The sequence below is a fragment of the Eptesicus fuscus genome, chromosome 13 (assembly GCF_027574615.1).
Source record: "Eptesicus fuscus isolate TK198812 chromosome 13, DD_ASM_mEF_20220401, whole genome shotgun sequence".
NCBI classification, from domain to species: domain Eukaryota; kingdom Metazoa; phylum Chordata; class Mammalia; order Chiroptera; family Vespertilionidae; genus Eptesicus; species Eptesicus fuscus.
The window spans coordinates 1,410,126-1,437,260 of NC_072485.1; the positions used below are offsets into that span (position 1 = coordinate 1,410,126).

Sequence of the window (27,135 nt, forward strand, 5' to 3'; positions counted from 1 at the left end):
TCATGCGTGGCGGGCGATGGAGGAGGCCCCTGGACAGAGGTGGGCGGCTCTGCTGCGCTTTCCCAGGAACACATGCTAATCTCTAGGCATTTTGAGGGGTCACACGGGATCTCCCATTTCCTGGGCCCCCAAGGCTATAGGAGCTGCTTGGAGAAGGGCGGCTGCAGTGGTAATCGTGGGAGGGAGGGCCTGTGTCTAGTGGGACATCTGGGTAGAGGTGCGGCTGGAGGAGTCCGGTGGCGGTTTGGGGGCTGGCCTCTCCTGCACCCCAATATAAACAGCAGGTTCATCTCCCCTCCCCTCACCCTGCTCCGTCTCCCGCCTCTGCAGGCGCCCTCCCGCCCAGCGGTCCCCGGAGCAGCTCCTCCGCGCCTCCTGCCAACCCCGCCGGCGGCCTCGTGAACCCCAGCCTGCCATTCCCCTCCTCCCCAGACCCCTCGCCGTCCCAGAACCCCCTGTCGCTGATGATGTCCCAGATGTCCAAGTACGCCATGCCCAGCTCCACGCCGCTCTACCACAACGCCATCAAGACCATTGCCACCTCGGACGACGAGCTGCTGCCGGACCGGCCCCTGCTGCCCCCGCCGCCGCCGCCGGGCTCCGGGGCAGGTGCGGGCAGGAGAGGGCCCTGGGGGTGAGGCGAGTGGGCGTGGCCGGCAGCCTTCCCTGTGGGCCTGTTCTGTGCTCCCCCACGGCCCTTGGAGTAGGGGGTGATGTCCCGGGCGCCACTCCCACTCGCGCAGTCATTTAGGGAAACCAAGCCCAGGGCACTCGCGGGGTCCGTCCAGCACCCGGAGATGTGTCCGTGGCAACCTGGACCAGACCTGGCCCTCGGCTTCTCGCCTTCATGCCTCACGCCCCCCCTTTCCTTGCAGCGGGGGCAGGCCGGTGTGAGGTCCTCCCCACTGGCACCAGCTGGTACCTGGAGTTCCTCATCCCTTTCTCTTTCCCCACAGGGATCAGCACTAACCAGTCCAACCCGATGCACCTGAGCTCAGCTGCTGCCCAAAGCCCCATGGGCATGACCCTGCCAGGCCAGCAGCCCCTGTCCCACGAGCCCCAGCCGGCCATGCTCCCCTCCCCCACCCCCCTGGGTTCCAACATTCCACTGCACCCCAATGCTCAGGGGACAGGGGGGCCGCCTCAGAACTCCATGATGATGGCTCCAGGGGGCCCAGACTCCCTGAACGCCCCCTGTGGCCCTGTGCCCAGCTCCTCCCAGATGACGCCCTTCCCCCCGCGGCTGCAGCAGCCCCATGGCGGTGGCGCCATCCCCGGTGGGGGCGGGGGGCCGGGCCTACAGCAGCACTACCCCTCGGGCATGCCCCTGCCCCCCGAGGACCTGCCCGGCCAGCCACCCGGCCCCATGCCCTCCCAGCAGCACCTGATGGGCAAAGGCATGGCTGGGCGCATGGGCGACACGTACCCACCAGGCGTGCTCCCAGGGGTGGCATCCGTCCTGAACGACCCCGAGCTGAGCGAGGTGATCCGGCCCACCCCGACGGGGATCCCCGAGTTCGACTTGTCAAGGATCATCCCCTCGGAGAAGCCAAGCAGCACCCTCCAGTACTTCCCCAAGAGCGAGAACCAGCCCCCCAAGGCCCAGCCCCCCAATCTGCATCTCATGAGCCTGCAGAACATGATGGCGGAGCAGACGCCCTCACGGGCCCCCAACCTCCCGGGCCAGCAAGGTGTCCAGCGGGGGCTCAACATGCCCATGTGCCACCCCGGACAGATGTCCTTGCTGGGCAGGACAGGCGCGCCCCCGCAGCCGGGCGTGGTGCCCCCCGGTCTGCACCAAGGGGTCATGGCCCCGCCACAGGGCCTCATGACCCAGCAGAATTTCATGCTGATGAAGCAGCGGGGCGTGGGGGGCGAGGTCTACAGCCAGCCCCCCCACATGCTCTCCCCACAGGGCTCCCTCCTGGCCCCCCCGCCCCAGCAGAACCTCATGGCCCACCCGCTGCGGCAGCGCAGTGTGTCTCTGGACAGCCAGATGGGCTACCTCCCGGGCCCGGGAGGCATGGCCAACCTGCCCTTCTAGCACCCCTGCCTGGCCGGCCGGACTGCACGCGGTGTCACCTGAGCAGTGTCTTCCCTCCGTGTCGGGGTGACCTGGAGTCCGGGGTGGGTGGGAGGGGCTTGTGTGGGGAATGGCGTTTGTGGCCACCGGAAGGACGTGCTGGCAGCGGATGGGACGGCAGTGGGGAGGGCGCTGGGGAGGGGTTGTTCCATTGTGGCCATCAGACCATCCCACCCCACTCCCCAAGCCTTTTGGAGCCTGTCTTCCCTGTGTCTCTGCACCCCGTCATTCAGCTCTGCCTTCCTGAGGGGAGTCCCTGAGGGGAGAGGAAGAGGTGACCTCCCCCTTCTCCACCCCCTTCCCGCCGCTCCGGTGCGCCAGCCTCCTGCTCCTGGTCCTGCTCCCCCTGGTCCTTCCCTTTTCCTGCCGCCTCCTCTCCCTGCTGCTGCGGCCGACACCCCCGCCCCCGCGGGCTGCGTCTGTGCCCTGGTCCGCAGTCCTGTGCTGAGGCCATCCAGAAAAGGGGTGAAAGAAGCCCTCCCCCCTCTTTCAAATGCTTGCCCTCAGGGCTGTGCAGTCTGACACCTGTCCACTGCTCACGTGGGGAGATGACAGACAGCCCACACCTGACAGAGCCCACACCTGACAGAGCCCACACCTGACAGACAGCCCACACCTGACAGACAGCCCACACCTGGCAGAGCCCACACCTGACAGACAGCCCACACCTGACAGACGGCCCACACCTGACAGAGCCCACACCTGACAGCCCACACCTGACAGCCCACACCTGACAGACAGCCCACACCTGACAGACAGCCCACACCTGGCAGAGCCCACACCTGGCAGAGCCCACACCTGACAGACAGCCCACACCTGACAGACGGCCCACACCTGACAGACGGCCCACACCTAACAGAGCCCACACCTGACAGCCCACACCTGACAGACCCCACACCTGGCAGAGCCCACACCTGACAGAGCCCACACCTGGCAGAGCCCACACCTGACAGAGCCCACACCTGACAGAGCCCACACCTGGCAGAGCCCACACCTGGCAGAGCCCACACCTGACAGACAGCCCACACCTGACAGACGGCCCACACCTGACAGAGCCCACACCTCAGACCCCACACCTGGCAGAGCCCACACCTGACAGAGCCCACACCTGGCAGAGCCCACACCTGACAGAGCCCACACCTGACAGCCCACACCTGACAGACAGCCCACACCTGACAGAGCCCACACCTGACAGACAGCCCACACCTGACAGAGCCCACACCTGACAGAGCCCACACCTGGCAGAGCCCACACCTGACAGACAGCCCACACCTGGCAGAGAGCCCACACCTGGCAGAGCCCACACCTGACAGACGGCCCACACCTAACAGAGCCCACACCTGACAGACGGCCCACACCTGACAGACGGCCCACACCTGACAGAGAGCCCACACCTGACAGACGGCTCACACCTGACAGACAGCCCACACCTGACAGAGAGCCCACACCTGACAGACGGCCCACACCTGACAGAGAGCCCACACCTGACAGACGGCCCACACCTAACAGAGAGCCCACACCTGACAGACGGCCCACACCTGGCAGACAGCCCACACCTGGCAGACAGCTCACACCTGACAGACGGCCCACACCTGACAGAGAGCCCACACCTGACAGACGGCTCACACCTGACAGATGGCCCACACCTGACAGACAGCCCACACCTGGCAGAGCCCACACCTGACAGACGGCCCACACCTGACAGAGAGCCCACACCTGACAGAGAGCCCACTGACAGACGGCCCACACCTGGCAGACGGCTCACACCTGAACTGAGGTCAGACCACCTGGCTTTTCCCTGGTGAGCCCAGCAGGGCTGAGACCTGTGGGACAGCAGGCTGCTGACTGATTCAGGAGAGAGAGAGAGAGAGAGAGAGAGTGTGTGTGTGTGTGTGTGTGTGTGTGTGTGTGTGTGTGTGGCTTCCAGTTGTGGATGGCTGGTGTCCCTGCTGCTACGTCTTAGCCAGAACTTGAAGTCCTGGGTCCCAGGCTGAGGGAAGAGGAGAGAAAAGGCAGAAGCTGTGTGCCCCTGAGTGGAGCTGTGAGGAACAGCGGGGGCTCTGGGCCAGGTCACCCCCAGGCCCCCAATCTCCAGAGGCTGCCACTGAATTCTGTCACCAAAGGAGGAAGACCAAGGTGTGGCCGAGCCTGTCTCTCCCACCGGCCTCTGCCCTGCGGACGGACGAGAGACGGAGCAGAGCGCCCTGCTGGCCTCTCTGCCTGCCGCCCACGCGCTGGCAAAGCCCCTCTGCCCAGGGCCCAGGGCTGTGCCCACCCGGGCGCAGCTCCTGTCTCCCCCTCCAGGCTCCACCCACCTCTGTCGAGCTGAAGCCATACACACTGGGTGCTGTGCACCCCCTCCCCCAGGAGTAAAAGCTCGTTTTCAAACTTCTCTTCCTGCTGTGGGGTCAGGCCGCTCCCTGGGCCTCCAGGGCCACGTCTAGGCAACGTGTCCTCTGCCAGCCCGACCTGTAGGGCCCGGCCCCACCTCGGCAGCTGTCACACAAAGGGACTCCCCCACCTCCCCCTCTGGTGCTGTGCTCAGTCCCCTGTCAGCCGGACCCAGCGCTTCCTCCCGGGCTGGCTGCAGGCTCCTGCCTCCCCGGCCCGGGCCCCAGGCCTCTGTGTCCAGGAGCCACTGCCACCATCCAGCCAGCCAGACACCCTGCCTGTGAGCCCCCGCCCCCACCCCCACCCCAAACTCTCCAGATGTCTCCGTGTTGCCTGCCCGGAGGGGAGGGCCAGACCGCAAGGCCTGACACTCCTCTCCCACCTGCTGTCAGAGTAGCTTTTCCAGGTAAACTCCACAGGCCAGCCTCCTCCATCCACGGCCATCCCCCAGCCATTTTGTACCATTATATAAATATATATAAATATAAATATATAAATACAATATGTGAAGACATCCTTTGGGTTTTTATTTTGAAACTATTTCTAGGCTTGTTCGGGGGTCTCTGTGCTGCCTGTACTGTACTGACCTGTTTTATAGGTGCCTTTTTATTAAAAAGAGAAAATGTAAGCCTGATCTCTTGCCTTTTTGCTTCCATGTCTGGCTCCTCCGCTGCCCAGCTTGCTGTTGGGCGCCGGGAGGCAGAAGCTGACTCCCCTCGTGCGTGCGGGCCTCCTCGGGAATGTGGCCGATCGGCCTGCGGGAGTGGGCAGCTCAGATGTGCCCTGGCAGGAGCAGGGGTCCGGCTCTCCCACTCCAGCTGGACCCAGGCGGGGGGCCAGAGGGGGAGCCGGCGGGCCGGTGGGCGAGCAAGCAGTGCAGAGGTCCCCTCTGAGAAGAGCTTCGGGGGCTGGCGCTTCCCTGCCGCCTGCCCTTCTCCCTCAGCCTCAGGCCGTCTGTGCAGCCTGACCTCCAGAAGCTTCTCTCCGGCTTTCCCCTGGGGGTCTGCGTATTGGTCCTGACGCCCTCGCTGTGGTGGGGACCCTCCTGCCGCAGGAGTTTCTCCTGCCTGAGGCACTTCCCTGGAGGGGCAGGGGGCGACCCGGCTGCCTCCTGCATCAGTGCCCAGACCCACCAGGGCCCTGGGCAGAGGAGGTGGCGGCTTTGGTGTAGAACGACCCTCCTGGGGGCGGGGCAGGCGGTCTGTTCTCCCCCTGGCTGGCTCCTTTCTGCTGGCTCGACCTCGGTTCCCTAGGAACTGTCTGAGTCTGCCCTCCCGGGGCCGGGAACACGGAGCTGGCCCAGGGACCGTGTGGTCAGAGCCGGGGACAGCTGCCTGGTCTGAGTCGGTCTGAGCTTCCTGCTGGTCCAGAGGCTGCAGGGCTGACGACGGCGGGAGGCGTCGTGTGTGTCAGAGGCTGAATCAGGCTGCGGCCACGCCTGCCTTTCCTCAGCCTCCACCTCCATCCCCGCAGCTCGGCTTCGCTCCTTGGGGCGGGTGGGAGGGGGCCGTAGCTGCGGAGGCTAGTGGCCTCAGACGTGGGCGCATTCTGGGGGGCTGATGGCTTTCCACTTTGGTGAAGACAGAAGCAAACTGGTTTCTCGAGCTTTGGGTGGTTAAGACGAGGAAGGCGGGCGGGGCCCTCAGCCCAGGCGCCTCAGGTGGGCACAGTGCCTTTTGGGCCTTTCAGGCCTTTCCCTCCCTGGACCCAGCCCAGCCCAGGGGAGGAGAGCCAGCAGGGATGGAGGCAGCGTCGGCCCGCCTTGCTGGCCAGGCGAGCTCGTGGGATCCCAGTCCTGCGAAGTTTCCAGAGTCAGGGCGCCCCTTAAGAAGTCAAAGAGAAAAGGGGGGCTGAGACCTAGAAGGTGGTGAGGGAGGTGGCGTTCTCCGACTCGGAGAGGCTGCTCCTGCGCCAGGCGGGGAAGAACTGGCAGAGGGCGGCGGGCCCCGCGCAGCCCAGCTTGGCCAGCACCCGCGACAGGTCGCTGCGGAACTTGACCCCTGCGAACGTGTAGAGCACGGGGTTGAGGCAGCAGTGGGCCAGGCCCAGGAACTCGCCCACGGTGATGGCCACGGACAGGTAGCCGTGCAGCGCACAGCTGCCGCCCACGGCCCGCAGCCGGGCCAGGGTGTCCAGGAAGATGGCCACGTGGTAGGGCGACCAGCAGAGGAAGAAGACGCTGGTCACCAGGATGGCCACCCTGACCGCCTTCTGGCGCTGCGGGCGCCGCTGGGCCCGGCGCAGCCTGCGCACCACCGCCGTGTAGCACCAGCCCATCACCAGCACGGGCAGCAGGAAGCCGCCGAAGTGGTAGAGGAAGCGGGCGGCGAACCAGGCGCCGGCCTCGGCGCGGCTCTCCTGGGAGAAGGCGCAGAGCGGCAGCGAGGCGTTGCGCGGGGGCTGGCTGACCTTGGCGAAGAGCAGCTCGGGCAGGGCCAGCAGGCAGCCCGCCAGCCAGACGGCGGCGCAGGCGGCGTGGACGGAGAGGCGGCGGCGGCGGCGGTAGGCGTGGACGGCCAGCACGACGGCCAGGTAGCGGTCCACGGCCACGCAGGCCAGCAGCAGGCTGCTGCAGTAGAAGTTGACCTTGTGCAGCGCGATCACGGCCTTGCAGGGCGCGGCGCCCAGGACCCAGCCCACGGAGCCCTCGGCCACGGCGAAGGGCAGGATGAGCACCTGCAGCAGGTCGGCCGCCGCCAGGTGCAGCAGGAAGGTCTCGGTGGAGCTGCGCGTGTGCCGGTGCCGCTCCAGGACCGCCAGCACCAGGGCGTTGCCCGCCAGCCCCAGGAGGAAGACCAGGCCGTAGGCCACGGGCATGAACACGGCCTTGAAGGAGGTCAGCAGGGGCCCCTCGGCCGCCGAGCAGATGTGGCTCTCCACGGGGGCGGTCTCCGTGCTGTCGCTGTAGTTTCCTAGTTCCTTGGGTGCAGGAGCGAGGAGACAGGAAGGCAGAGAACTGAGGACCCGCCTTGCTCCCTGGAGAGGGCCCCCTCCCTTCAGATTGCCCTGATCCCCCGCTGACTGCGCTGGCCTGCACTCCCCGGTGTCCCACCCGGCGCCCCTCGGTGCCCTTGACCACTTCGCTGAGCGCCTTCTCCCACTGCAGCCTCCATCTGTGAAAGAGACTGGTGGGCCCGGCCCATGGCTCTCAGGTTGAGCGTCACCTAGGAACCAGGAGGTCACGGTTCAATTCCCAGTCAGGGCACAGGCCCAGCTTGTGGGCTTGATCCCCAGGAGGGGGCGTGCAGGAGGCAGCCCATCAGTGATTCTCTCTCATCATGGATGTTTCTCTCTCTCCCTGTCCCTTCCCCTCTGAAATAAAAAATATATTTTAAAAAGTAAATAAAGGGACTGATCGCTCAGGGGAGTGATGGAGACGAAAGGACACACGTGGTGTGGCATGGTTCACACTCTGAGGGGCTGTGCCGGCAGTGACCCCTGTCTGTGTCCCAGGCGCGGAGGCTGCAGTCGGGGCTGGAGTCCAGCCTCCAGAGTGGGATGGCTCCAGTGGGGCCGGAGCCGTCTGTTCACTCGTGAAGCCTAGGGTCCCACCGCCGGCACGGCGCTGCCGAGGGCTGCTGGCCCCCCTTGATGTGTCCCTCTCTCCCGTCTGCCTTCACTGTCCTGGAAGCTGCAGCGATAGCCTCCCATTTCCATTCATCTAGCAACGGGCTCCGGCAGCCGATGCTCCTGCTTTACCAATGCGCCTCGCTCAAGATCAGGCTGTTTGAACCACTTGATCTAACTCCAGAGCCAGTGCCGCCCCCACCAGGGGCAGGGCCTGGGCTTCCCGCCCGCCACTCCCATCACTAGAGCTCCCTGCTCGCTCTCTGCTCCCCTGGCAGCCTCAGAAGCAAGAGGAAGGGAGGGAGACCAGGCCCAGGGGGAGGGAGGGAAGAGCCTGTTCCCAGGGAAGGGGGTGTGCCCAGGCTGTCCGGAAGCCCCCCTGCCCCAGCTTCCTCCTCCTCCTCCCCTTCCTCCCCCCTTCCTCCCTCCTCCCACCCCTCCCCGGCACTCAGGTTGCTTACCCAGCTAACCGCAGAGGAAGAGGGGGGTTGGCTGTGCCTTTTCATACCTTTCACTCACAGCTGGCCCCCTGCACCTGCTCCACCTCCCTCCCCAGGGCTGTCCTTCCCGCCTCTCCCCTCACCAGACCCCTCTCTATGGCATTTTCAAAACCAGTGACAACCAATGCATGTCGTTTAAAAAAGACACTGTCTGTAATCAAAGCGCCCAGGGAGGGAGAGGCTGGGAGAGGTCCTGGCAGCGGGTCTGGGGGCCCCGCGCTGCCCTCCTTCCAGAGAGTGAGGTCCTGCACGGCCCCCGGAGTTTGCGGAGCCCCAGGGGCCCCGTTCCCGTTCCCCTATCGGCTCTTTTCCTCCTGGCCCTGGGGCAGGTGACTCTGGAGAGCGGGTGAGGGGATACATTAGTACCATGCTGCCCCTGCCCCATCCCTCTGCCATGCCCCGATGCTGGGGACCAGTGTCCCTCTGTGTGTCTTCACTCTGCCCGGCTCCACACAGAGGAAGGGTTTCCCAACCCCAAATCCCCATCACACCAGGGTCCTGCTGGATCCCGGTTTACCTACAAACAGTGGTGTTTTTCTTTTTCTTTTCTTCCCCACTTCACACTGAATAGCAAAACCAGTGATAGGGAAAGTCATGTTTGTGAGAAAGTGCCTCAAGATCGGAGTAAGCCTTGGACCTGGAGAGCATGATGCTGAGCAAATCAAGCCAGGCAGAGAAAGGCAAGTGTCCCATGATCTCCCTCATAGGTGGGACCTAATGAACAACATAAACTGATGATCAAAAATAGAGCCAGAGCCGTGGAAGCGTCGCTCAGAGGGAAGGCCGGGAGGGTGGGCGAGTGGGGAAAGAGATCACAATGAAGTCATATGCGTATATGCGTCACCCACGGACACAGGCAAAGGGTGCTGAAGGCCTGGGCGGCGGCGGGAGGGTTAGGGTTAGGGTTAGGGTTAGGGTTAGGGTTACGGAGATGAATGGGGGAAAGGGGACATATGTAATACTTTCAACAATAAAGATTTTAAAAGAAAAAAAAAGATTCAAGTAAGCCACCGTCATGCATTCACACAACAGAATACAATGTGGGGCTCAGAAAGAAGTGGGGTTCACCTCCAAGTTCCCTCAAGGAAAGAGAGCCAACCCTCTTGCCATGCTCCCACACTGTGCGGGCACTCCCTCAGCGGATTCGGGGACTTCTCCGGGGAGGGGGCAGCCTCCAGCCCCACCCCTTCCTTTACAGCGGGGCCTCCACTAAGGCTTTTGTTTAAGAAAATGGTTCTATTTTCATTTGAAAACCCTGGAATTGCAGGGTGAGGTCTAAATGCCTCCAAAGGGCCTTTAAATCTCAACAAAATACATATTTCTCTGACCTTTCAAACCTCACATTTCATTTTATGGCTTCAGCCTGCCTGCCCTGACACCCCGGCACAACCTGGTCTCCAAAACTTGGCCCAAACACTTCCTCTGGCTGAGCAGTCCTTCCTCACTGTGCCTGATGCTAGGCTTCCGTCAAGGTCAAGGCCTGCTCCATCACCTCCTCCATCCTCCCCGGCTCTTCCGTTTGGCTTCCCATCGTCCCTTCTTACATGACGTGCGCCTTTGTCACAGGACCAGGGTGGGCACCTGCTCCCTCACTGCATGGCCAGCTCTTTTTTTTTCTTTTTTTTCAAAATATATTTTATTGCTTTTTTACAGAGAGGAAGGGAGAGGGATAGAGAGTTAGAAACATCAGAGATGAGAGAGAAACATGGATCAGCTGCCTCCTGCACACCTCCAACTGGGGATGTGCCCGCAACCAAGGTACATGCCCTTGACCGGAATCGAACCCGGGACCCTTCAGTCCGCAGGCCGACGCTCTATCCACTGAGCCAAACCAGTTAGGGCCAGCTCTTTTATTTTTTAATGATTTCAGAGAGGAAGGGAGAGGGAGAGAGAGAGAAACATCAATGATGAGAGAGAATCATGGATCGGCTGCCTCCTGCACGCCCCACACTGGGGATAGAGCCCGCAACCTGGGCATGTGCCCTGACCGGGAATCGAACTGTGACCTCCTGGTTCATAGGTCAACACGCAACCCCTGAGCCACGCCGGCCGGGCTAAGTGGGTAATTTTGTATGGCCTGGGAATGATCTTATTAATATCCACGTGGCCCCGGGCGGAACAAAGGCCCTGCCCTGCCCTAGGTGAACAGAAGCCTGCAGGCGGCCGCCCGGACCCCAGCCCACATTGTTTGGTTTGGACACGGGGGGACAGCTGGCAGTGGGGGGACACTCTCAGGTCCGGGGGTGAAGAGGAGACGTGAGTCTCGGAGAACTGTCTTCTTGGAGGACCGACAAGAGCCCCAGGGGCGAGAGGGCAAGCTGGGCTGTGGTGTGAGGCTCAGAGGGCTGACCGGGAGGAGTGGGCAGAGCCTGGGGTCAGGGCTCCAGGCAGAGGAGAAGAGCCTTTACCAGGCAGAGCTGGCCAACATCGGGGTTCTTGGGAGGAAGAGGAAGTTGAGGCCTGTGTGTGGGAAGGGATTCCTGCTCCAGAAAGGAGGCTGAGCCCTGCCCTCCGGCGCCCTTTGCTCCCAGCTCCTGGCGGCGTGGGTCCTCTGGCTGCCGCCCCGCCCCGGGCGGAGCTGGGGCTCAGCCTGACCTTCATGTGGCTCGGGACCTGGGTGGGAGCTGTTTTGTTTTCTCACTTGTCTGTCCTGCAGCCAGTGAACGCCCCAGCCTGACTGTGCTTCTCCGCCCCGAGCTGGGGCCAGGGGGCAGAGCCGGGACTCCAGGGGCAGAGCTTCTACACACAGGTGTAGCCCACGGCTGACACGGAGCACACGTGTGCCTCCGTGCATGTCCCCGTCTGGATAGTCCAGCCGAGAGGCAGGAGCTGTGAGCGGAGTCAGCCAGCGCGTCTCTCTCATTCTACCTTTGAGGAGGGGCTGGGGTCTGGAAGAATGAGACTGGGCTGAGGGTGAGGACAGAGGTCTGTATCCCTCACCACACTCTTCCTTTGAATATATTTTTATTGACTTCAGAGAGGAAGGGAGAGGGAGGGAGGGACAGAAACACCAATGATGAGAGAGAATCATTGATCAGCTGCTTCCTGCACACCTCCTACTGGGGATCGAGTCTGCAACCCCGGCATGTGCCCTTGACCAGAATCGAACCCGGGACCCTTCAGTTCCCGGGCTGAAGCTCTATCCACTGAGCCACACGGGCCAGGGCCCCCACCCTTCCTCTGGAGGACCGGGCTCCCCAGAAGAACACCTGGGTCGCTGGCTCGCCCCGTGCCAAGCTTCTCTCCTCGCTCCCGTCAGGGGCGAGCCTGTGGGCTCCTCCTTTACCCGCTGTGGTTCTGAGGGGGGACTTTAGGCTATCCCTGCTTCTGCACCGAGTCTTTAGGTTTAGGGGGTCCCCTTGGGCACCCCACACCAATTTGCACTTTGGAGACAGAGCTGAGCCACGCAGCCCGAGGGGCAGGCTGATGTCCCCTCGGTGTGCGCAGCAACCGCTTGAGACGGCGGCCTGAGAGTTTGTCCGTCGTTCCCGAGAGGACTCTCCCCCAGGCCTGGGCCCTGAGTCAGCGCGGAGGCCGCCACGTTCCAGGCCGCGCCCTAGAGCTCCTCCGGGGGCTGCGGTCTGCGCCTGAGCCCAAGGCCCCCCGTGCTGACCCTCCCGGGCTGGCCCTGGGTCTCCCCTCACCTCCAAGCCCTCCAATCACACCCAGCGGGCCTCCTCCACTGGGCTTCTTCTGGGACGTGTGACCTCATTGCAGGGGCTCCTTCCCTCCCCCCAAGGTAAAGCCCAGAAATGCTGGCACCCGTTGGGGTCCTCTCCACACCGCCGGTGAGATGAGGTGAGATGGCGCGGACGGGCTTGGCAGCCTGTGCTGTTCTGACCACACTGGAGCCGGAGTTCATGGGGCCGGCGCTGGGGAGGGTCAGGGTCAGGAGCTGGGGATGGGGGAGCTTCTCCCTGCTCTGTAGCAGCTTCCCCTCCCCCGCCCCCCGGTGGGTGCAGGGTGGGGCGGAGGTGCCGTTTATGATGACCCCCGCCCCACGGAGGCGCCCCGGCTCCTGGTTCTGTCGTGAGGAGGCGCCTGCTCTCCCATCAAGGTGCCTGCGGACCAGGCTTTGCTACGTCTGCCCAGATCCGTCTGCCCAGATCCGCCTTCCCGGCAGGATGGGTCCCTGGCGCGCACCCAGGGACCTGGCTCCTTCGCCCTGACAATTAGGTTTCCAGAGGAGAAAGGACACACAGGGTGACCGGCAGGCACGTGGCTGGCGGCCTCGAGCCCGGGTCTTACCCAGCCATGGAGCGTGGAGACCAGAGCTCTGGGACAGGGAGCAGGTATGGGGGCCAGGCCAAGGGGCAGGAGGCAGCAGGCATCGAAGCTGGCCTAACGCCTAGAGGAGCGGTGAGCTAAGACCTTCGACAAATCGCAAACCCATCCACACTTATTCAGAAGCGACTACGTGCAGGATCCTTCTACTCCGCGACCGAGGGTCTCCTGCAGAGCCGGTCAGAGAGGCCCCGCGGGGGTGGGCCGTGCTTGGGGGGCCACGGCCGGGCGGAGGGGCGCCAGCAGCTAGTGAAGGTGACGCCAGGCGCCGGGAGCTGGGTACAGACGAGCCCCCCAGCCGCCCTGCACGGCCCCTGACGGAGGGTCCTCACCAGGAAGCCGCCCAGGCCCGCTCCTGGGCTGTGGGTCCTGGCGGCTGGAACCTGCCGTCGCCCTGCCCCCGCCACCACCTGTCTAGTAGGTCACGCAGTGGAGCGCGGCGGGCGAGCAGTTAGGGGAAATGGTGAGGCTTCTCAGAAGCCGGACCAGCGGGCCTGTCGCAGGCTCCTGACAGCAACTGGGTCAGCGCTGGGGTCAGCTCGGAGCTGGGGCCGGGGAAGACCAGCCGCTCCCCGGGCCGGTCAGGCCGGCGGCGGCTGCCGCTCGGGCGGGCGGGGCGGTCCGATTGGGGTTAGACGCGGAGCTGGAGCTCAGGACCAGCTTCGGGCGTGAGGGCTGCGCTGAGCCCTGCGCCTGCGAGAGCTCGCTGTCCGAACCGTTGAATACTGTTCGAAGAAGAGGCTGTGCTTCCATTTCACCGGGTCCGATTAGACGACGGTTCTGGTCCACTATTCCCCGGGGCTCAGGCCCCAAGTTAGGCACTTAGCCCTCCCCGCAGCTTCTCTCCCACGCACGGTCTGCTTCACGCCCACACCCCAGGACCCAGGCAGGCGAGGGCAGACCTTCCCGGCAAGGCTGGGGCAGGGTGGAGGGAGCTACACTGTGCACACAGCCAGGGGAGCTGGAGGGTGAGGGGAAGGGTTTGGTTCCTTCATAGTCCAGCCCAGAAGTGCCATTGGCTGTGGGGGAAGGGAGAAAAGACCACAAAGAGGTTTCCAGAAGATCCCTAAAGCAGTCCTCTGCCGCCTGCACGCAGGAGTCCCGGGGTCTCTGGCGGAGATGCTCCACACACACATTCCCTGGGGGCCCAGAGACAGCCCAGCCCACGGCGCCCTCGCTGCCTGGGAGAGGTGTGGTGGGGCAGAGCGAGGCCGGGCCTGTTCGCACCTGGGCTCTGGAGGGTCAGTCCTGCAAGGAGGCACACCATGTTCTAGGATGAACACAGAGTCCGCTCACCAGCTTGGACCCCTGCCCCGGCCTCCGGCCACTGGTGCTCTCTCTAGCTGACCACCTGGCCTCATGCCTCTCCCGTTTAGCAATAATGATGGTCTGAGAGCTTCTGGTGAGGGATCTGTCTTTTCTCGGCTAGACCACAGCCAATGCTGGGGGCTCAGACCAGGTCCTCAACAGAACGGAGTGCCCCCACGATAGAATTGTCTAGCAAGCGATGAATACGGACACACGCGTGGTCGACTCGCAATGCCAGCCCCCTGAGATTAAGAACCCCCCAGTTCTTCCCAGGCTACACCCTTACCTCAGCCCTGAGAGGCAAGGAGGGCAGGCCGCGTGACTCATTCCAGGTCACAGAGCCCGTCAGGGAGGACGCAGAAGCTGAACCCCCACTTCCAGCTCCCGCTAAAGGGTGTCTATTTAAGGCAACGGCTCTGCTTATGTGCTCCGTCATGGAGTGGGCCCAAGGGCCGGTCTAGATTCTGTCCAGCCAGGGTGGGGGGGACGCCACAGCTTTTCCCTCTTCCTGGCGCCCTGGGCACAGAATATTTAGAATTCCAAGTAGGGCCTGGGCGAACGTCTGTCCCTACTCACCAGGTCCTCCAGGTTGTAGTTGACGATGAAGTCCATGTCCAGGGTTAAGGGGTAGTTCATAGTTGTAGCTGTTTGTCCCCAAACTGGCCGCTCGCCGTCTGGTGTTGAGAAGCTCCCAGCCGGGCACCTATAGAGAGGTGGCCGCCGACAGGGGCAACTTTAAACAAATGAGCTGCGCGGTCTCCCCGGCTGCGTAGGACCCACGCCTGCCTCAGCTCATCACTTTTTTCCACTGGGTCTTTTCTGTGTGTGCGTGTGTGTGTGTGTGTGTGTGTGTGCTTTTTTTTAAGAAAGAGGGAAAATCCCCGTAGCCTTCGTGCTAGTCAAGCATTTCAGCTCTTTCCTGGCACTCGCTGTCTCATCTGGGGCTTTGACTCGCTCAAAGGCTGCCCCGCACTTCTCCTCCCTGACCTCCGCCAGCTTCCTCAGGGAGCCGCACCTGGTAACAAAAACCACGGTCCGTGGGGCAACGAGGGAAACTCCAAGACAGGGAAAGGAAGGGCCTCCCAGCCCACTGCTCCGAGCCATCCCCAACCCTCGTCTTCTCGCCGCCAGGGAGCCCGCTCGCCCAGGGTGCCTGACCTGAAAGCCCCTTGTCCTGGGCACCCCTAAGTCCCTGGCACACTGGGACCCTGGCTACCCTGCTTACCACCATCCTTTTGCCCAGGCTGGGACAAAACCTGTTCCCTCTTTATTTTTTTAAAATATATTTTTATTGATTTCAGAGAGGAAGGGAGAGGGAGAGAAACATCCATGATGAGGGAGAATCATTGATCAGCTGCCTCCTGCACGCCCCCTCTACTGGGGTTCGAGCCCGCAACCTGGGCACGTGCCCTTGACCTGAATCGACCCTGGGACCCTTCAGTCCGCAGGCCGACGCTCTATCCACTGAGCCAAACTGGTTAGGGCAAAATGTAAGATTCTTGCACTCCATCCTCACCAGCCGGTCACCCAGCATTGGACAAACACACCACTTGTTCCTTCCAGGAGCTGGTGCTTTCCTGTGGGGTGATGGAATCATCAGACACGTGTCCCTCACGCTGAGTCCGAACTCGTCTCCGGGCACGCATCTCCAGCGCCCTGGCTCTGCCTCACGTGCAGACGGTCTGGCTCCTCTGCGCAGAAGCGTCCTCTGGAGCCAGATGCGGCCTCCTCACGAGACTCCTCCCGCGCACACCCTCCCAGGCCCGCAGCCAGCCTTCAGAGGACTGCTCCCGGGCCCTCATCAGCCTGTGCTTTGACGTCTGGGTGATTTGAGGTTAATGGTCGACGTCTGACTAGGACAAAATAGAGGAAGATAAAAGTTTTCTTGCTAAAGATTCCGAACTTAATGTGACTGCAATTCCAATGGGCTGCCTGCGGCTCTCGCTCTCCTTGACAACATGCCTAACACACACCGTTGTGATGGTTCCCGTCCATCATATTGGCTTATAAAGAGTAACTTTCTAAAAATATATTCTTATTGATTTCAGAGAGGAAGGGAGAGGGAGCGATAGAAACATCAATGAGAGAGCCCCCTACTGGGGATCGAGCCCGCAACCCGGGCCTGTGCCCTGACCGGGAGTCAAACCCTGACCTCCTCATTCATAGGCCGACGCCCAACCACTGAGCCCTGCTAGCCAGGCTCCTAATGCTGCTTGTTCTAGGGACCCATCACGATCCCCTTCCTGTCTCTGAAGGTGCTGGCACCAAGGCCCGCTTGCCCCAGGCCCTGACCTTGGCTGGCCAACTCCGTTTGCCCTAAATGGGTAAATGCCTGGTGACCACGCGTTCTAATGTTGCTGTACCGGGGCGGGGAGCCTTTTCTCTGCCAGGGGCCATTTGGATATTTATAACGTCGTTCGCGGCCATACAGAATGATCAACTTAAAAACTAGCCTGCTGTATGTGGTGAAACATTTAATTACCTCGCCCTGATGCCTCGGCAGGGCCAGACCCAGCGATTTTGCGGGCCTGCTATGGACGTTCCCCACGCCTGCTGCAGAGGACTCAGAGGATGACTGCTGTGCTGGCAAAGACGATACCATCATCTTCAAACCCAGAGCCAGACTGCCCGGCAGAGAGGGCAATGCCGAGGGTGTGACCCCTCCACTTGAAAGAGAAGGAAGGTCCCCCCGGTGTGTGATGGTCAGCCGGGGGTGCTCCCAGGGGAGGCAGCCCCGATGTTACCTCAGTATGCACCCTGGTTATAGTTCCACGCTGTGAGCTCCCGCCCGCTCATGGACAGCCCACCTGAGGTGAGACGGTGTCCCAGGCCCCTCCTCAAAGTGACACGGCGGCCCATCACGGACGGGCGGAGCGTCTGCCCCAGGTGGCCGGCTGCCGAGCGGTGGCTTGGGTGGGTTTTTCTCTGTAATTTTACTCCGCAGGCCATGGATTATGTTACGTTCCTACTCATTCCAGGTACTCGCTGCAATCACTAGTCTTGGAGTGCATGTCCCACCTTCTCCATAGAAGTCAGGTTTCCCTCGGAGTGCTTCTTCCACTGGCTTGGGCCTCTCTCTCTCTCTCTCTCTCTCTCTCTCTAACTGGGTGGAGATCTTGTCCTCTTTTTCCTCGGGGCCTGCCCAGCCGCTCAGAACTGAGCCCCACAGCCCCCACCTGAGCAGCAGCCGGCCCGGGAAGCGTGGGCATTCCTCTAGGCCCCAAAGGACAGCAATATATTAACACAGCGTTTACCTAGCTACAAAGGCCTACCCTTTACCTGTACTTTTACCTAACATTCACATTTAACTTAATATTTCATTGTGTTTCATCCTCAAATGCCTCGTGCAGGAGGTCCTGGCAACATCCCTGGTCATATATTTTTTTTTTTTTTTGTATTTTTATTGATTTCAGAGAGGAAGGGAGAAGGAGAGAGACATAGAAACATCAATGATGAGAGAGAATCATTGACCGGCTGCCTCCTGCACGCCCCACACGGGGATTGAGCCCGCAACCCGGGCCTGTGCCCTGACTGGGAATTGAACCGTGACCTCCTGGTTCACAGGTCGACGCTCAACCACTGGGCCACACTGGCTGGGCCCTGGCCGTACGTAAAAAAATATTTTAATTTTATTGTTGACACTATTATAGGTGCCCCCCATTTCCTGGCCACACTTTTGAGGCTCAGCTCCTCACTCAGGATGATGGGCAGTGTGATCGCAGAGCAGGTCCGAGCCACCTCTGTGGGCCGCCTCCCCAGCCCCCACCACCACACAACGTGCAAGGATGGCACCTGGCCGGCTGGCGGGCGGCGCTGCCCACGCGGGTGGCTGGGGACCAGGTGCTGCGGGTGGCGGTGCTGAGCCTTTCACACTCCTCGCTTCCTCCCGCCGCCGCCTCCACGCCTGTTTTGATCGCACCGTCGCACCTGCGGGAACGGAGCAGGGCGGGAAGCAGTGAGGGTGAGCAGCTCCCGCAGGCAGCGAGGCCCAGAAGCCCATGCAAAACACAGGAAGTGGAGGTACAGTTCTCAGGCTGGGCGCCCACACCCGGCCGGCACCTCTCTCGTAGGTGAGAGGTGGGAGTCCCGGGGAGGGAGGAAATGGGCCGACGTGCAGGAGACACAAGTTTACCTCAAGGTCGTAGGGGCCACGGTGCGTCTGGAGCCCGGACCCGAGGGCCGGCGTGGCCAGGGTGAGGGGTAGGGTGAGGGGGCCAGGCGGGTGTCCTCAGGGGGTGGGAAGGTCAAGGAGGTGGGACTCAGGCTCTGTCCTTGGAGCATTTTGTCTAACAGGAGGACAGACAGACACATGGATGCAACTCTGCACACTCACAGACACGGGCAACTTGAGAACCCTTTCACTTTATTTACTTTTTTGTTGATTTCCGAGAGGAGGGAGGGGAGAGAGAGAGAAACATCAATGACGAAAATCATTGACTGGCTGCCTCCTGCGCACCCCACACTGGGGATAGAGCCCGCAACCCGGGCCTGTGTCCTGACCGGGAATTGAACCCTGACCTCCTGGTTCATAGGTCGACGCTCAACCCCTGAGCACACAGGGGCTTGGAAAGGAAGTGCAGGCAGGACGCAGGGAAGGGCGGGTGACGGCGAGGGGCGGGTGGGCAGTGGTCTGGGCTGGAGTGAGGAAGACGTGAGGAGGATAGAGCCCACGGGGTGGGGGGTGCTGATTGGCATTTGGGGCATATTCAGGGCAACGTGTGGCAGATTCTTTAGCAACAGGACCTCACCACAAAGCTGGGATTTCAGGTGTGTTCATTTCAACGTCCAAAAACCATCGACTGATTGCCTACTATGTGCTGGGATGGAGCCGTGAACAAGACAGACAGGCCTAGTGACCATCGCTCTGAGGACGGCCTTCCGCCCCTGAACAGGTGCTTATTCCATCAGCCGCCAGCCCCCTGACGTCCACGCACTGGGCCCGGGGCGGGACAAGCAGCGAGAAAGGACGCTGAGCATGGCTCCTGCCCCGTCACAGCTCGTGGTCTGGAGAGGAGGCGGCGTCCATGAGCACCTATCATTAGAAAATTCTGGGTGCTCTGAAGGAAAAGAACGGAGTGCCGACTGGCCGCAGTGGCTCAGTGGTTGAGCGTCGACCTATGAACAAGGAGGTTGGGGTTTGATTCCCTGTCGGGGCACAGGCCCGGTTTGTGGGCTCCATCCCCAGTGGGGCGTGCAGAGGCAGCCAATCAATGATTCTTCTCATCATTGATGTTTCTCTCTCTCTCTCTCCCTCTCTCTCTTCCTCTCTGAAATTAAAAAAATATTTATTAAAAAAATAAAAGAAAAGAAAGCAGGGTGCGAAGAGAGCAAACGCCGACATCGCCTCGTCCTCACAGGTGGGTAGGCACAGCCGTCAGGCGGGCAGCGGGCAGTCCCGGGCCTGTCACACTGTGCAGGGGGCCAGGATTGCTCAGCCCATTTTATTGGTGAGAAAACCAAGGCTCAGCCGCTCTCAGGGGTCACGTCAAGTCTGCCCAGTGGGAAAGGAAGCCCCATCAGCCCTCGGACGTGGGGCGCAGTTCTCTTCCCTCCAAGGAGCAGGAGATGAGCCTGCGTGTGCGTGGGGCTCCCCGCTCGTTCTAGAGGAGAGTCAAGTGGCAAGCAGTCCGTCTGTCCCTGCGAGCCGCGCAGCGAGGTGAGCGCGAACGGCGGTCCGTGGGGGGTCGGGTAGAGGTCTGGCCTCGGTGGCCCGCCGAGAGCAGCCTGGACGGCAAAGGCCGAGGCCGGTTGTGCAAAGGCATCGCCACTCCTCGCAGTGAAAGTGAGCCAGGCCCAGGGCAAAAAGGTGAAACTCCCCTCCGCTCGCTCGGCGCAGGGGCAGGTGAGCGGCCCCCCGCCCATCCGCACACATCACAGCTCATCAGAGAGTTTCCGAATGACTCGCCCGCACACGGAAAGGAAGCTTCCTGAGCTGCACGCGGGGCTGCCGGTGGGGGCAGGCATGTGAGAGAGAGTAAATGATGACACAGCAGCGGGGACAGGGCTCCGGGCCCGAGACCAGCTGGGAGCCGGCAGGGAGCGGCCCAGATAGAGCAGCGGTGGGCTCAGCCCCCGGAGGACAGGACGTGGGACAACCCCGCCAGGGCTCCTGGTAGCAAGGCAACCGGTGCCAGACCCGGGGGGGGGGGGGGTGGGGGGGTGGGGGGGGGGCTGGCAGCAGAGGTCCCTGCAAGCTTGTCCAAGTGTATTGCTCTTGTGTTTTTTGTTTGTTTGCTTTTTTCTTTTTAATATATTTTTATTGATTTCAGAGAGGAAGGAAGAGGGAGAGAGAGATAGAAACATCAGTGATGGGAGAGAATCACTGATCGGCTGCCTCCTGCACACCCTCCCCGCCCCTCCCCCCTCCCTCTCCCCACCTGGGGATCCAGCCCGAAACTCAGGCATGTGCCCTTGACCAAAATAGAACCTGGGACCCTTCAGTCCACAGGCCGATGCTCTATCCACCGAGCCAAACCGGCTAGGGCTGTTTGTTTGCTTTTAAATATATATTTTTATTGATCTCAGAGAGGAAGGGAGAGAAAGAGAGAGAAACATCAATGATGAGAAAGAATCATGGATCAACTGCCTCCTGCACGCCCCACACTGGGGATGGAGCCCACAACCCGGGCCTGTGCCCTGACTGGGAATCGAACCGTGACCTCCTGGTTCATAGGTCAACGCTCAGCCACTGAGCCATGTCGGCCGGGCCAACTGTATTGCTTCTGTTTTTCAGATAACAAACATTTATGAAATGTCTATTGGGTTTTTCCAAATGCACGTCTTGCTGCTCCCCTGTAGGCGCACACTCCTCAGCCACACCTGCTCCTGCTCCCCACTCCCGCCTCCTCACTGCTGCTGAGGGGTCTCCTGACCCTTGGCGCCCTTCCCTCTCCTCTGGGCGGAAATGCCCTCCGTGCCACCTCGGCTTTCCTCCCTCCACAAAGATGCTCCTACATCAAAGCCGTTTTCCTCCCTGCACTTGATCTAGCAGTTACCTCTGCTTCCCACTTTCACCCGCATTGTAGTTATGCAGGTGCTATATTCTCCTCCTAGGCTGTGAGTGTCTTTGGTGACAAAGTCATTCATGATTCATCCTTTCTCCTCTGTCCCCAAGAGCTTTGCACTGAGTAGGTACTCAATAATTGTCTTTGAGCCCAGCTGGTGTGATTCAGTGGTTGAGTGTTGACCTATGAACCTGGAGGTCACAGTTCAGTTCCCGATCAGGGCACATGCCTGGTTGCAGGCTCGATCCCCAGTGGGGGATGTGCAGGAGGCAGCCGATCAGTGATTCTCTCTTATCATTGATTTCTATCTCTCTCTCCCTCTCCCTTCCTCTCTGACATCAGTACAAATATATATTTTTTAAAAGTTGTCTTTGGCTGACTGACTGACTGCCGAGGGGAGGAGGGCGGGGCAGGGGAGGGTGGAGGAGAGGTGGGGTGTCTGGGACAAGGCTCTGGTGGCTTTCTGGGGGCGGGGCCTATAGTGCCGCTCCTGGGGCAGCCAGCAAGGCCCGGAGAAGGGACAGGCATTGTGGAGTCCCAGCTTTGGGACTCAGCAGCCGGGTTAAGGTAGATAATACTATAAAGTCTCTGTCTTCTTCCTCAAGTGTAAACGACATAATAATATCTCCCTTAAAAGATTATTGTGAGGATCAATAAGGATCGATAGATGCAAACACCCAATACCTAGTAAGTCTCAGTGAAGTTTGTTGAGCAGTTATCCAGGGAGAGGAATGTTTTTAGCTTGTTTTTTAGATGGAGATGGGATGGGCGTTTGCTTTACTCCTCTTTGCAGTCGAGACATCTGTGTACTGGCCAACTCTTGCTCGTGATGATAACCTCGCCCCGTGCAGCAGAGGGGGCGTCCGAAGGGCTGAGATGAAGGAGTGGATAAACACATGCATGGAACGAATCAACGCCTCTGGAGTCTAAAATCCTACTCCCAGCCCTGGCTGGTGTGGCTCAGTGGATAGAGCAGTGGCCTGTGGCCTGAAGGGTCCTGGGTTCGATTCCAGTGAAGGACACATGTCCGGGCTTGTGGGTTCCATCCCCAGTGTGGGGTGTGCAGGAGGCAGCTGTCATTGATGTTTCTCTCTCTCCCTCTCCCTTCCTCTCTGAAATCGATAAAAAGATTTTAAAATAATAAAATAAAACCCTACTTCCAGCTAAGACAGGTGTTCTGGAAGCTAAATGAACAGAAGCTGTCGCTGTTCCTGATGAGTCTCTGGCAAAGGAATTCCTGGCCTCTGGGCGACCGCCCCTGTTCCTCCAGGCCTGGCAGGGCAGGGCAGGACGGGGCAGGGCGGGGCAGGGCGGGGCGGGGCAGGGCAGGGCAGGGCGGGAAGGGTTTGCTCTGGAAGCAGAGTTAGGAGAGAGGCCCGGCTTATCCACAAGGGCAGCGCCTGACCCAGAACCAGAACCGAGCTGCTGCTCTCCGCCCTCGCAGGCCCGCCCGGGGTGGGAGGAGGAAGCCGGGATACACCCAGCCCCACAGAGGAGCCCGCGTGTGGAAGAGGGATGCTGGCCCAGCTCTGTGGCTGTGGGACTCACTGTCCTGAACAAGGCCCGGGAGGCTGGGGCCTGGTCAGCTAGAAAGAGAGGCCGTTTGGGGCTGGGCAGGGGGCACACAGGCCTGGGGGAGGTGCCCCAAACTCGCCTCCACCACCATCTGTGGAGCCAGTTTCTCCTGGGAGGTGAGCCGTTTGGAACATCAGAGAGAAGAGGTTCTCAGACAGCGTCCCAAAAGGAGTGTGAGGGCTCCTGTCTGAACGCGGGTTAACAGTGAGATGGAGGAAAAATAAAAAGATACCTTGGGCTCTGGCCGGTGTGGCTCAGTGGTTTGAGCGCTGTCCTATGCCCCGAAAGGTTGTGGGCTCCTTTCCCAGTCAGGGCACAGAAGGAGGTTGCAGGTTTGGTCTCATACAAGAGGCAACCAGTCAATGTTTCTCTCTCACATTGATGTTTCTCTTTTTCTCTCAAAGATCAATAAACATATCCTATTCAATAAACATCTCCTCAGGTGAGGATTTAAAAAATGCTAAAACACAAACTTAGCAATTAAAAAAAATACCTTGAAACAAATGAAAATGATGGGCATGTAGACTGGTACAATCACTATGGAAAGCAGTCTGGCGATTCCTCAAAAAATTAAGAACTGAGCTACCATACGACCCAGCCATCCCTCTCCTGGGTATACACCCGAAAAACTCGAAATTATGTATTCACAAAAACATATGTGCCCTATGTTCATTGCAGCACTATTCACAGTGGCCAAGACATGGAAACAGCCAAAGTGTCCTGCAAAAGAGGACTGGGTAAAGAAGACGTGGCCCATACACACAGTGGAATACTCCTCAGCCACAGGAAAGGATGACATAGCGCCATTTACAACAGCATGGATGGACCCGAGAACATGATGCTGAGTGAAGTCAGTCAGAACAGGCTGAGAGCCCTAGGACCTCACCCATGTGGGACATAAGCCTGAAACTCGTGAACACAAGTTTGGTGGTTGCCAGAGGAAGGGGTGGGGGAGGAGGAGGGCCTGCTATATGGTTAGAGGAGAACTGACTCTGGGTGGTGGGCACACGGTGCCATACACAGATCCTGTCACATGGAAACCCACACCTGAAACCTGTCTGATCATGTGGACCAATGTCACCCCAATCATCTTAATGAATGAATATTTAAGAAGTATTTCTATGCAATTATAAGTACATACACAACACACACATTACAAATGTTTTTTTGGTGAGTTACTTTTTTTATATCATGGGGTGTTCTTGTTATTGTTTGTTTGTTTTTTAAATAGATTTTTATTGATTTCAGAGAGGAAGGGAGAGGGAGAGAGAAAGAGACAAACAATGATGAGAGAGAATCATGCCGCTACTGGGGATAGAGCCCGCAACCTGGGTATATACCCTGACCGGGAATCAAACCGGTGACCTCTTGGTTCCTGGGTCTACACACAACCCCTGAGCCACACCCGCTGGACTATCATGGACTTTTGACAGCAGTATGTAAGTAGATCTATGCCATTCTTTACACAGGCCACATGACTCATGTGCATTTAGTTATTTAATCACCACATCTGGATGAGCATGTCGGGGAGAAGTGGTTTCTACATGAAACCAGACAAAAAGGGACTTGGCAACTCCAGTTATCAAAGGAGTGAGAAAAGCTCAGTGTTGAACTGTGGGTTCAAAGTCAGGGTGAATGGCAAGGAGGGACTTTACCAGTGTCTCCGCTTACAGGAAGCCTTGCCCCATTCAAGGACCAAAACAGAGAGCGTAGAAGAGAGTGGTCTGAGCGTGAAACTGAACTGAGCCAATGACACACGGGATGCCATGTCCGCACCTAATCTGTGGGCACGGATCTCTTCCCACAAATCAGCACCGTCAGAGAGCCAGGCAGCTGCCAGGCGCGGGTCGCCCCGCGCAGGGACGGGGAGCAAGTGAAAGTGGCCAGGGCGTAGCTGCGGTTCATCTGGGAGGAGAAAGCCCCAGGGTTCCCGGGGACACAGAAAGTGACCCAAGCCAGTGCTGACACACTCTCAGCAGACGAATGTGCAGTGTCTCGCGGATGGGCACCCACCGCTTCCCTGCCCATTGCTCAGGCACAGAGACACGCTTGCTTTGCCCTGTCGCCCACCCGCCTCACTGGGAGTCCTCGCCGCCCTAACAATCCAATCCATGCCCCCTAAGTTCTAGTGCCTAGCTAGTGCTCCCAGACTGTCACTGTGTCAACAAAAAGACGATGGACGGCACTAAAGCCATTAAAACGGGTGGTACTATCTTTTTTTAACTTTTAAATATACACTGAGTGGCCAGATTATTATGATCTCTGAACGCATAATAAACTGGCCACTCAGTGTGTGTGTGTGTGTGTGTGTGTGTGTACATATACATATATATATATATTGGAGGCCCGGTGCATGAATTCGTTCATCATGGGTGGGGTCTGGCCAGTCTGGCCATGGGGAGGGGACATGGGCGGTTGGCCAGCCTGCCTGCTGGTGGAACTCCTGGTCGAGGGGACAATTTTCATATTAGCTTTTTATTATATAGGCTATACTCTGAGAGGCTAGATTATTATGCGTTCAGAGATCATAAAAATCTGGCCATTCAGTGTATATTTATATATATATTTTTTATTGATCTCAGAGAGGAAGGGAGAGGGAGAGAGAGAAACATCATCGATGAGAGAGAATCACTGACCGGCTGCCTCCTGCATGTTCCCCACTGGGGATCGAGTCTGCAACCCAGGCCTGTGCTCTTGACTGGAATCGAACCTGAGACCGTTCAGTCCACAGGCCGAAGCTCTAGCCTCTGAGCCACACCAGCTAGGGTGCTACTTGTTATTTTTAATCAAGTTTTTGTTATAAGGACAGTTATAAAAAATTAGAGGAAAAGGGGGAGAATGAGAGAAAAAATTACCAATGACTCCAATACCTCAACACAAGCACTGTTAATAAATTAGTATAGTGAGGCTGGGTCCCGGGCCCGGGTGAGGCCGCATGCCCCTGGGTCCGGGGGAGGCTAGAGCCCGGGTCCAGGTGAGGCCGCACGCCCCTGGGTCCAGGGGAGGCTGGAGCCCGGGTCCAGGTGAGGCCGCATGCCCCTGGGTCCGGGGGAGGCTGGAGCCCGGGACCGGGTGAGGCCGTGTGCACCTGGGTCCGGGTGAGGCCACGCACCCCGGGGCCCGGGTGATGCTGGGTCCCAGGTCCAGGTGAGGCCACGCACCCCTGAGTCCGGGTGAAGCCGTGCCCCTGGGCCCGGGCGAGACCAAACCAGAGGGAGTCGGACCTGCATTACCACCATTTGTCCACCATCCAGAGCTGAAAAGTCAGTGCCGACATGTGCACATAAGGAACTGGTGGACATTGAAATTGGGTCTCAAAAGAACTGTTGGTCCAGAAAGAAACTCACTACAGACTGATTCATTTGCCTGTCAGCATAACTATTATTGCTCGTCTCACATTCAGTTCTTATAAGTATATCTCTAGTGACACATGATCTCGCTCATCTAGGGGAAATGATGAACAACATAGACTGATGAACAAGAACAGAACCAGAAGCAAGGAGGCATCGATCGGACTGTCGGGCCTCAGAGGGAGGGTAGGGGGGGGTGGGGGTAGGGGGGAGAGATCAACCAAAGGACTTGTGTGCATGCATACGAGCCTAACCAATGGTTAAGGACAACAGGGGGGTGGGGGCATCCGTGGGGAGGGGTGTGGGATGGGAATGGGGGGATGAGGACAAATATGTGACACCTTAATCAATAAAGAAATTTAAAAAAATAAATAAATAAATTAGTATACTTTACCCCTTCTCTGTTTCTATGTTTTGGGGTTTTATTTTTTTTAACATATTTGAGATTATAATATATATATACAATTTTACCTTCTACTTTTTTTACTTGACATTGACATAAAAGCATATTCCCATGTTACTAGAAACTTTATAAAACATCTTTACTAGTGGTTCCGTTCACGTTTTACTGTGGAAATATACTACATATTTTTGAACCAGTCTCTTATTTTTTGGCACCTAAGTTTCTATTTCTTTTCAGGCTTCTAAATAACACTGCATCTTTGTGAGTAATTCTGTGTATATATTTTGGATCATTTTCCGAGGGTAACTCGGCAGGAGTGTAATTGACACGATCACCGAGTGGGTTCCTTACAAGTGGTGTCAGTTCATCTCCCCGCCAGCAGCCGGAGGCTCGCCAGGGCACTGCCAGCCTGTCATTGTGGATCTTTTCCTCCCCCTCCTCCTCCTCCTCCTCCTCCTCCTACTTCTCCTCCTCCTTCTCCTCCTTCTCTTCTCCTCCTCCTCCTCCTTCTTCTTTGACTTTTGCAAATTTGATAGAGGAAAATGATACCTGGTGTTTAAAATTTGCATTTTTTGTTATTAGTGAAGTTGAACATTTCCCATGTGTCTTCTAGCCCATTTATATACTGTTTCCTCTTTTGTGAACTGTTCAGGTTTATTTATTTTTCCTT

General features: G+C 59.2%; 3 protein-coding genes across 5 annotated transcripts in view; 1 reads left to right on the plus strand and 2 right to left on the minus strand.

Moving 5' to 3' along the window:
- The window catches only part of BCL9L (BCL9 like), a 35,210-nt gene extending 33,091 nt beyond the window's left edge, over positions 1-2,119 (plus strand). For both annotated transcript variants that reach the window (XM_008150091.3, XM_028158436.2), the window contains 2 exons: positions 331-609; positions 957-2,119. In XM_008150091.3, the coding sequence (XP_008148313.2) occupies positions 331-609; positions 957-2,044 (1,367 nt within the window). In that variant the 3' untranslated portion in view covers positions 2,045-2,119. The remainder of the gene's footprint in view (positions 1-330; positions 610-956) is intronic.
- A 453-nt stretch (positions 2,120-2,572) lies between these two features.
- Positions 2,573-5,939, minus strand: LOC129151110 (elastin-like). Its single transcript, XM_054724947.1, has 5 exons — positions 5,934-5,939; positions 3,112-3,832; positions 2,982-3,061; positions 2,900-2,935; positions 2,573-2,785 (listed from the first exon to the last, which is right to left on the minus strand). Exons 1-5 carry the CDS (start codon positions 5,937-5,939, stop codon positions 2,573-2,575), a joined length of 1,056 nt encoding a protein of 351 aa, XP_054580922.1.
- Positions 5,940-6,331: 392 nt separating this feature from the next.
- Positions 6,332-14,769, minus strand: CXCR5 (C-X-C motif chemokine receptor 5). 2 transcript variants are annotated; one of them, XM_054725588.1, is made up of 3 exons: positions 14,706-14,769; positions 9,694-9,695; positions 6,332-7,393 (listed from the first exon to the last, which is right to left on the minus strand). In XM_054725588.1, exons 1-3 carry the CDS (start codon positions 14,767-14,769, stop codon positions 6,332-6,334), a joined length of 1,128 nt encoding a protein of 375 aa, XP_054581563.1. The 2 variants fall into 2 exon arrangements, with proteins under 2 accessions (XP_054581563.1, XP_028014239.1); XM_028158438.2 differs by lacking the exon at positions 9,694-9,695 and having other exon boundaries at positions 14,710-14,769.
- Between the last annotated feature and the right edge of the window lie 12,366 nt (positions 14,770-27,135).